Below are 10631 nucleotides of genomic sequence, written 5' to 3' on the forward strand. Positions count from 1 at the left end.
TGTTTGATCTCCTGAAACAAAGATGACCTAATTCAGGGGTATTTTTTATTATTGGTGAAAACTGTATAAATTTTTACAACATTGATACTAACTTAAGAAGCTTATTTTCAAAGATTTATGAAGACAGTTAAATACAAATCTCATAGTGGACAGACAATCAAATCAGAGAAGATAACCTTCAATAATTAAATAAGCAAGACCAGCACAGTGGATTAGTTTTTCATCAAAGAAATTTCATTTCAAGGGATTGTTGTTCTGCCACACAGAAAATCCACCACATAAATACTATTTTGATACAAATTTTAATGAGCCACATATTTCATTATTATCTTACACAACATTGTAATAATTTATCTTGAATATATATAGCAATTGGTAAAGTAACTTGGTAACAAAACTAAAAATGAATTTTCTGCTTTGAAGTTTGTTTTGGGTTAAACAACTGGTAAATTCCAATCTTTTTGTCTGAAGAGCCATGTAAATAGGGTGGAGTCCAGAATGTCCTTAGGACGATGTGATTTCTGCAAGTATCACCAATAAGAATCAAACATCTTGACCTCACCAAACCATAGACAACCCAAGAAATACCACATGAAAATTTGAAGCTAGTGTGTGGTGGCTAATAATTCCGCTGCTTCCTCCGTGCCACTGCCAAGCGCAAGGCCTGAATAATCAACTTCTCATTATTCAGGACATTGTAATCAGTCAGTTTCACCAGTTTGTCAAAATTCTCTTCACTGAAACACACCTCCCTTGTCGTAAATGGGGAGAGGATGCTGGAGACATCAACTTTGCCTTCAGCCATCTCTTCAGGACTCCTTTCCACACCTAAGGGGACGAACCACAGGGAGATTCACCAATAAGGTTTTATTGCAGTATGTGGCTCCTATCAGTATATACATAATTATAGGTAGAAAAGGAAGGAAGGAGAGGTATAATTTGCCAGAGGGAAGTAAAAGTTCTGTGCTAGTAGCACTGTATTCTTCAGCATCTGGATCAAGCCTTTGTCCAAATATGATTTTACACCATTTGACATTTACATCACCCAAACAGCTTGAAGTTAGAACAACATTTGTAGCAGCAATGCTAGACCACTGCTGGGACAACATAGTTAGTCTTTGTTACTCAAACTAGAAAAGCACAAGCAAAAAGGAAACCAGATACTCTTGTACTAGATAAAATAATAACCATCTCACTGAAAGTTCAGGAGAAATTATTTCACTCAGACAGAGCATATTACTCAATTAAAACCAAAGATCTCAGGCCTCAGTCTGGGAGATCACTTTTAAATATGTGGAAAAAAACTTGGATGAATGGACTTAACACCAAAACCAGCAGAAGGTTTTTCCTCATCTTTGTTGGCAAGCAGGAGTGCACAAGTCCATGTCTGTAGAGTAAAACAGCTTGAGAACCTACCCATCATGGTGTACATATATTGAAATTTTTGCCTTCATACTATCTCTAGTAGCTCCTGTGAAATAAGTGCCTATATTAATCTCAAGTGCTTTAAGAAAAGATGCAGGAGTTCATATAGTTCAGACATGCTGACACAGACCAGTTATGTTTGTCAGTGATGAGACCCGTGCTGGCATTGGAAAGGTCAGAGATGACAGTGATACTTTATGAAATAGAAAGGATTCACTAGGAAAACAACTTTTTATTAAAATTGCTATCAAAGATGACTCACCAGGAGCTTTATATTTTTTGAAGGTGTCATTTACTAGGGGAAAAAAAAGCACTGTTGGAGCTTGTGGACTGTCAGCCTCTTCAAACACATAGCACTCCTTCAAGTTTTCCCTGTCTTCCTCACTTATCTCAATTTTGGGAAATGGAATTTCTTGCTCTGAGAAGTACTTCGCAATCTGATCCAGAGGCTGGATGAATGAAAAAAAAAAAATATAAAATTCTTATAACAATCAAAACTGATCCAGAGACCTGGATATTTTAAACTCCAGCAGCTAACAGGAATATTCTAAGGTTTGAATCTTCCTCTGGCAAGACATTAAATTTCAGATGGAAACAATCATAACCACACCAGACATTGTAGCTTATCTTATTTTCCACATTGCTTTAGGCAAAACAAGAAAATAGTCACTTTCTCTGAACTTGAAAATGAATCCAAAAGCCACAGGTCTAATTTTATAATTCCATTGAAACCAGTTCAGAAGGGGAAGGCAAAGAAACTGCAAGAATGGAGAAGCAACACATCAGTCCAGATTATTCTGCATCCTTGTCTTGACTTCTTCATTATTTACCACTCTCCCAATCTTTCTGTCCTCTGCATAATTGGTGTTGCTTGATAATGACTCCCTATTAACAAATACACTTATCAACATATCTTATGACCTCATAAAAAAACCCAAAAACCTTCAACAGCTATATTTACTATATACCTATGTTTAATTTTATATTATTATCATTATATATGCAACACTAATTATATTCTTTTAATTATTAATCAATCTGGCATTAGTCACTACATTTCCCTAAGACTGGTATGAGGTATAAAGGCCAAGACACAGGTTTTCTCATTTAATCTGTTAAAATATTTTCAGGACTTTCCATTGCCTTTGTAATTTGTTCAGTACAAGGATAACACAAATCAGTAGCAGAGTTTCAGAACACTCTATCATTTTATAATATAATCCAGAATATAATCCATCAGTTTTTCAAAATTCTTGAATCCAGTGAAGACCATGATGATTTAAAAATGCCTATATCAATCATTTTCTTCTAATATCTTTCTTAGTTACTGAGAAATAAATCACCTAATAATCTAAATAATAAATTAGATAACAATAATCCAATTGTCCTTCCAGTACTGAAAAATTAGGTGTTTTACCTGACGAGTGCTAGAGACAAAAAGACCATGAAGGAAAAACATCTCAGATACCATGGCTTTTCTTACCAGTGTTTGGGACCCTCCACTGTAATTCAAATGCAGGATGACATCCACCTCCCTCTTTGATCTTAAAAGTGGAGGGTAGCTGGTATTAATGAAAAAGCCAGTATCAACAAGGGAGAGCTCATTGTCTGCTGTTTCCATCAGTTTATTTGGGAAGGAGTCTATCACTGTGTCTGAAACAAAATTATTTCTCATTACAACAAATAAAGCACAAGATTGATTTCTCCTCTGAAGGAAGGTAGAGAGCGAAGTATGGAGAATTTTGTCCCTTATTGTTCCTGTCTTCCTTTCACTCTAGTTGCACTTATTTACAGGAGTAAGTGACATGCTACTGCTTTTTTCTTCCCTTCTTCCTGGGCACTGCAGACTGCTTTAGCCCTAAAGGGGAGATCTCTCCTGCTTCCCTAGGCTGAGCTCACTTTATCCACAGGAACAAAATTCCCAGATCACCAGATACAATTTCACCCCTCAACAGCCCCCACCCAAATGGAAATGCTATTCAAATCTGGCTTTAATGTTTTCCATTTGTAAAGGAAGAAGTGGCATTTCAGAAGTCAATCTTGTCTCTTCCTCTTTGTTGGAAATCCTAAGTGAATTCCAAAACCCAAACCTCCTTAGAATATTACTGAAAAACAGGCTGTTTTACTGTGCCTTTCCAGGTAGAAAATCCTTCACTCTCCAGATACTTGTTATGCAGCTGGAAGCCTCTGATAAAATTAGGATACTGTGCAATTGTTGGGCGTCCTGTTAAGACATCTCGCAGAGTAGAGGAGAGGATGCTCGAGGGAGTGCATAGACACGTGTCTACCTCATAGGGATTCACAGACAGAAAGGGTTCTTCTGCTGCAAGATGGAAAGAAGAAATTTTATGTTTAGGATAGTTTTCTGAAATGATCAGTATTTTAAAAAATGGAGTATCATCATCCCCCACTCCAAAGGTAAACCAAACACAGTTATAAGCCCTTAAGGTCTATGCCACCAAATAAAATTCAGCATTAGACAGTGAATTAAACGACAGCTACCTGCAGGCAGCAGGCTGCCAGGCAGTAAGCACCACCTTCTACTCTAAGTTTCCTCAAATGATGCCCAACCTCTACGGTAACATGTGGTGGAGGGGAGAGACAAGTCCCAACACATACAGGAGGACAGCACTGGCCTTTCAACAGGACACTTTCAGAATGCATGTCAGTGCCACCCAGCAGCAACACCAGCTTAGTTAGGAGACCAGTCACTCCAGGCTCCCTGTGCAATTAACAGCAAGAGTAAGCTTTCTCCATGGGCAGCTCAGTGGAGAAAACAGCCTTCTGCAAGAGCCGTTTTCTCTACCCGTGTTATTACTGGCCCAGGAGGACCATATTCTAACAATCTTAAGATGTGTTCTTGATATAACGTGACTTTTATATGTCTTCTGGAGACTGGTTTTGTTGTCCGTCTGACCTTCAGAAGAAGGTACAGCTTTTCCAAAGCTTTTCCAAAGAAGCACAATTTAATTTTAAATCAGGCAGAAAAAAATTCTTAGCTGACATCTCTGCTTCACTTTCCTCATCTTTTACTTTCTCACTTTGACAGCATTTCTTTATGCATTAGACATCTTCACAGAACATAAGCAATATATACCAGTGGTGCAAAAAAATTAAAAATCTCACCAATATCTTTTACTCTGTCTCTGGTCCATCTGCACCAAAAATCTTCTGAATCAGCAGCCAAATTCCAGACATACATCACATCTATGGAAAATATACTACTCCACATGCCTGCAACGTGAAAGAGGAAGAGAAGCTGATTGATGGAGTAGCCTTGGAAGAATCTTAATTGATACATACCTTCAGTTCTTCCCATTGGATACTTCCTTTCTGTCTGTATGGATACCTTTGTGGGCATACTTAGTAGGTATGTCCTTGCTAATGTAAACTCACACCTGCCCAACCTGTCTGTCGGTATCTTCCCAGTGCTGTCCACCACAGACCACATACTCGCCCATGCCAGCTGTCCTTCCAGTAGACCACCTTCCCCCCTAGGCAATAGTCACCTTGCATATAGCAGATCCGAGTCTCTGAGAGCTTCTTCACCATCCTTCCCATAAAGAACTGACTTCCGAAGTGTTCTGCGCGAATAGACGCTCCATATTTCAGGAGACCAACTTCATAAGGAGTGAACTCCAGCCACTCTATGGCAACAGCAGCCAGATCATGAAAAAGCAATACCATGTTAGCTAACACTAAACAGAAGAGATCCAGGAAGCAAACAATGAGAAAGACACTGGCTCATTCATAGCACGCCATTCACCAGCCATGGCTGTATCTGTACTGCCAGCAGTATCGATGACATGAGGTCCTTCCACACCATGGCAGGGCAGTCCCAGGCTGTGATACAGCAACCTCCAGCAAAAAAGCCCTGGTCTGAATGAAACCACAAGCATTCCCTCAATATAGTTAATCTTACCCCAAAGTATGTGTTGCTCATGCATAACTTGTTTCCTTTAGGGCTCTAGTGCCAGAGAGCTTAGCATTCACTTGGTGTCATGTACTTAGCTGCTCATGTTAAACAAATACTGTGAAAATTAATAGTAGAGGAAATAGTGATTTTCCTGACCCTGGACCCAAAATTTCAAAGTTTTTTCTTTAATTGTTTAAAATAAGACCATGTGGTATCATCATAAGAATTTGTTTCATTACAAGGTTTTTGTGACAGGATAAACTGTGACTTTGACAGGTTTTGTGGTATAATTACATTTCTACTTCTAGAAAAATGAAGAACTTAAATTCTAAACACTAGAGAAGTTTGGATTTTTTTTGTTTGTTTGTTTCAGTCACTATTATCTGAAAACATAATGGTTTATTGGGGCATTACTTGCAATTAGAATGAAAAGACTATTTCATTATTAAAGCTGATTGTATCCATATCATTTTAGTTTAGACCATTGAAATTATAAATTTTTTAAGAAATCTAAATCATAACCATTACCTCTGAACGCCTGGGCACTATAATTGGACTTGAGGTTGATGGCCACATAGATGGGCAGTGGGTTCTGGCCATTATCCACTGCCTGCCGTTGGTCCGAGAGTCTGTGCTCGTCTTTCTGGTTTTGATTAAAAAGGGTTAATGGAATGAGAAAAACAACTTGCACTTCAAATAATATAATGTGAATTATCAGCTTTATCCATTCCCAGGTCACTGGATTGTTGAGAAATATCTGGGATATTCCAAACTTGGCAAGTATCCCAGAAGAAGCAGCTGCACCCTATATGAGTTCTCAGATTTTGAGATATGCAGAGAAGTTGATTGTAGATTCAGCAAGAAAAAAAAAACATTTCCAGGAAAGATGATGCAGCTAAGTGAACGGTAAAGTTCTTTCCTCGGCTGGGTCTTTGCAAAGAATTGATCATATTTTAAGGTATTTTGCATTTTCATGAATATATTCTATTGAACATGACAATTTAAAACTTCATTGTATAAACTTAAGCCAGAATGAAACTACTTAAGATACACTATTTTTAAAGTAATAAAATTTCTTAAAACTTTATACCGTATTTAGAAAATGGTCATTCTTACTATGTGAGCCATCTCCATATGCAGTCTATACCTAGGTCACTTTATAAATATCTATCTTCATTTATGATAGAGAAGTAAATTATTTCAAATTTTTAAGTGCCTCTTCTAGTCAGAATATTTTATGCCCAAAGTGATTCATTTACAATTCAAAGTATTTTTTCTCAGGGTACTTCTTTCTTTAAGGAGGAAGAATACCTTTGACTGGTATGACATGGCTCCTTCAGTTCAAGGTCAACCTCTCTTCAAATCCAGATCAGTGTTTTAATAATGGGTCTGAATATATAATATTTAATCAGCTGCTAAACTAATTATTTGCATTAGTAGTACTGAATGGCATGCCAGGATTTATTTTCTTCTCCACTGTAGCTATAGAAGCTCAGCAGTTATATGGAAGAAAGGAGTACCTTATCATGTAGCATGGATTCAATGACAAGACCCCAAAGGTCTATGAAAGAAGTGTTATGTCCTTCTTTAGTCCTCTCCATCAGGTCATTATAATAGTACTTCAGACAATCCAAAGAAAAACAGCAGATCTTGGATTTGGTTACTTGCTTGCGAGCTTCCTTGATTGCGTCCTCCAGATATTTTTGTGACCAATTAGCATCTTCATATAAGTTTGCCATGGTCCTGAAGAAACATTAGAAGAAAATAATGAAAGAAGAGTAATGCTGTGGTTTGTTTTCAGAAAAGTTTTGTGCAACTTAATTCTTACAGGGTTCACAACTAAAAGGTAAACACACTTAAAATACGCTCATTTCAGGAGCAAACAAAACCTCCAAGCTTCGCTGGTTTGGATATGATAAAATGGGCTCAAAACTTATCTTGAAATTCAAGGGAGAGGAGAAAACAAGACCCAAGGCTATTAAATAACAAGGTTCCACAATTATTCATCAAATCAGTTTCTTGGAAGGTGGGGAGAAATCTAGGGAGCAGTCACTACTACTCTGCTCTAGTCCTGCGTTTGTTCCCATATGTCTGCTAATGGCTTGTGCCAACAAGAAAACTGCGCAGTTTTGGGCATGTCCTTTTATGACCATTCTTACTTGTCTTCTTGAAATCATAACACAGACAGATACACTCAGATCTCCACATAAAACAAAGAAGTTAAAAGAAAAACCTACCATTAAAATTTGGACTTACATAAAGTGACACACACCTCAGTGAAAAAAATTCTCCTCTTCCAAACAGGTGTAGAGGAGTGGAGGTACCTAGAACCTACTTGATTAAATACTTCAGTTATTTTAAGTATGACATCATCTGCTCTATGCCCTCCGAGGGAAGAGCGCACTTCACAACGAGCCACCATAGCTACAGTCTCTCCAAGGTCAGTAACTTGATGTAATTTGTTGGACTTTCTGCGATAGTATTAATTCCACTAGCCCCAAATACATCTTTTACCAGAGGGAGATGCACTGTAAATCCAAAATGGAAGTGAGAATAACCAGAAAATGGCAGGCATAAATTCTTCTTCCCATCTTTCTTCAATTTCCAGTCTAAAGACAAATTCATTGCATTTAGTCTAAGGTATAATTGATAAAATATGAAAAGGCAATAGAGCATTTAGATGAAAATATCAGGCATAGACTGAGTCAGGGGGGTGGCAAAAGCAGTTAATGAATGTGGTGATTGATCTCTTAATCCATATGTTTTGTTTCTTTGCTCCAGGTGGACAGAGGGGAGATTGTGGGGAGAATGGAAATGCTTTTTCTTTGCTAAGTGCCATATAAGCTAACGGTGTTATACAGAGCCAGCAATATTGAGCAGAGAACACATAAACCTCATTTGGGTCATTCTCACCATGTGGTACCCGATAAACCTCCAATGTAGGAAATGCAGTCTAACAGGTTGAGTTTCTGGAGGCCCAGCAGGCTGCCATACATCGCTGTGAGTGATCTCGTTCCTCCCCCAGTTGTCGTAATGGCCACCACTGGCACCTGTTCAACACAGCAAGGCAGAAGGAGCAAAAGCTGTGCACGTATTAGACACAAACAACCCTTACTGCAGAAATCAGATAACAGGTTGCAGGCATTGATACAAGCAGGGATGCTACTTGGCATGAAAAGGATGTGATTGTTGGAAAAAGCTTGTTTGCCGCTGCCTGATTGATGCGAGAGGGAAGGTTTATGTCTTACCCACTCAGATGGGGTGGGAAGCTGCTTACTTAACATATAACTGGAAATCAGCCTCACCACTCTGGAATTTTTCTCAAAGTGTATTATTAGAAGCTGTCATAGAAAATACAGGATTTACCACACCGGAGCAGATTATGGATCCATGATTCTGCCTCTAACAATGACCAGTGTCACAGAGGAACACACATCGCCCTGTAATCAGCCAGACCACACAATAGCCAAAGCCTTCCTGGCCCCAGGCCATTAATTACTTTATGTCCTGAAGCACAGTCATTGGTAGGGTTTCCCCCTCCACGGTCCAAGTGTAATTGAAGAGACAGACTATTTGTCTCCTAATCTTTTCCTGATCTAGTACACCCTTTGCTTCCGATGGCATCCAGAGTGTGGATGCTTACACGCCCCATGGAAAAGGTCTATTTATACCTTTAAAGTATTTGCTTCCAATTTCATAAAGGAATCTGTGTTCTAAAGTCAATGAATAGAGCATGAAGAAAATAATTCTCCCGCTCTACGAAAAAACAAAAGCACAGAAAACCCAGAAAACAGATGTTGTTCCTACCCTAAACTCTTTAAGATCTTAAATCTAAGAAATTTTATAAAATAATAATGAGGAAAATCTCATAATCTTAACTAAAATCAGAATAAACTCCAAAATTTATATTCTGGGGTTTACATTTTCTAATCTATTTTAAGTTAAAACTCTAATGATTTTTTTTCAGTTCAAATGTAAGTCAGCTAACAAGGTAGAGGGGATATTTTCCCATAAATCTGAAGTTGAACACATGAACAAGAGAGCCAGAGTAATTAGATGTTTTTAGAAAATAGTTTTCCATGTGTGAGGAGAATCTTAGCCGTGTAAAAATGTTTGTTCCAGCTTTCTTGAAAACTCTGTTTCCCATATTACTCTCTGCTCTGAACCCAAACTAATATTTTTGAATAATATTTTCCACAGAACTCCTTTTTGTTAACTGTCAGCTAAAGAGTGTTATTGTTATTGGTATGTTTGTACTTTTCTGATGGTCAGCAACCCAGTCAGGCATCAGCAGCTGCAAAACTTATTACTCAGTTACAGAGGCAGGAACAGGATCTAGAGTGATACAGCTAAACTTAAAATCAGCTATTTCATCTACAACTCAGTGATGCTGTAAGAACCACTCTTCTTTGCCAGCTTGATGGTTTTATTCTATCCCTCATTTTTCCCAACAATACACCTTTTTTGCTGCAGAAACCCCTCCAAGAATTTTTATTCAGATGTCTGTGTGAAAACATTTGTTTCTTCCTCTCAAAACCCTTTACACGTGTGCCATGGCCACCATGTCTCTGTCACTGAGTTAAGGCCCTCTGTTTCTCAGGAAGCATCCCCCAGCTGTTCCATGTCTGCCCACTATAAATTTTCCTCCTATGAGCAATACCAAGAATAAACAGGAATGGACAGTTTGAGGAGCTGTTGAGAAGTTTTTGGGTCTGTAAAGACATTATCCTGCCTCCCCTGCTCTGCCACATTAACAGGCCCCTGCTTCTCTTGCTCATCTCTTGCCCTAGGTGACCAGGCCTGGCCCACACCAGAAGGATTAATTAAACTGGGATTTTATTTGCTTGAATTTGTGAGCCAGGCCTTGATATCCTGAGAGTAGTTGCTACCAGGGACTGTATTGGCTTGCCTCATGTTCTTTCAGATCCTCCTCCAAATTAAGAATCTTTTTCAGAGCAGCAGCAACATATTTCTTCCTTTTCTGCAGGAAGGCCTGCTCTTCCACACACAGGCTAAACCCCAAACGTACATCCAGGTCTCCTGAGCTGGAATAGACAATGGGACAAATCAATGCACACATCAATTACAGCTGATTTCAAGATCTGTAGGACAGGTAATCAAAAAACAAATAATCTGTAAAACAAGTTATTTCCAAGTCTGCATATTGATAAAGGAAGGAAGAAAAACAAACATTTCTACTGCCAGCAAGAAATAGCAGTGAGGATGAAGAGGAGTTTCCAAGGTACTTTAGATTTCTTGTGAACATGGAGACAAAGACAAGACACACAAG

At 38.4% G+C, this 10631-nt stretch overlaps 1 protein-coding gene across 1 annotated transcript in view; it reads right to left on the minus strand.

Moving 5' to 3' along the window:
- Nucleotides 1–212: 212 nt before the first annotated feature.
- The window catches only part of LOC103620774 (cytosolic phospholipase A2 epsilon), a 33298-nt gene continuing 22879 nt past the window's right edge, over nt 213–10631 (minus strand). The window contains exons 12-21 of the mRNA XM_008639473.2: nt 10251–10386; nt 8255–8391; nt 6862–7084; nt 5870–5984; nt 4935–5072; nt 4552–4659; nt 3557–3748; nt 2909–3078; nt 1688–1874; nt 213–828 (exon numbers count right to left, since the gene is read on the minus strand). Of these exons, the coding sequence (XP_008637695.2) occupies nt 620–828; nt 1688–1874; nt 2909–3078; nt 3557–3748; nt 4552–4659; nt 4935–5072; nt 5870–5984; nt 6862–7084; nt 8255–8391; nt 10251–10386 (1615 nt within the window). The 3' untranslated portion in view covers nt 213–619. The remainder of the gene's footprint in view (nt 829–1687; nt 1875–2908; nt 3079–3556; nt 3749–4551; nt 4660–4934; nt 5073–5869; nt 5985–6861; nt 7085–8254; nt 8392–10250; nt 10387–10631) is intronic.

The sequence above is a fragment of the Corvus brachyrhynchos genome, unplaced genomic scaffold (genome assembly GCF_000691975.1).
Source record: "Corvus brachyrhynchos isolate BGI_N302 unplaced genomic scaffold, ASM69197v1 scaffold115, whole genome shotgun sequence".
Classification (NCBI taxonomy): domain Eukaryota; kingdom Metazoa; phylum Chordata; class Aves; order Passeriformes; family Corvidae; genus Corvus; species Corvus brachyrhynchos.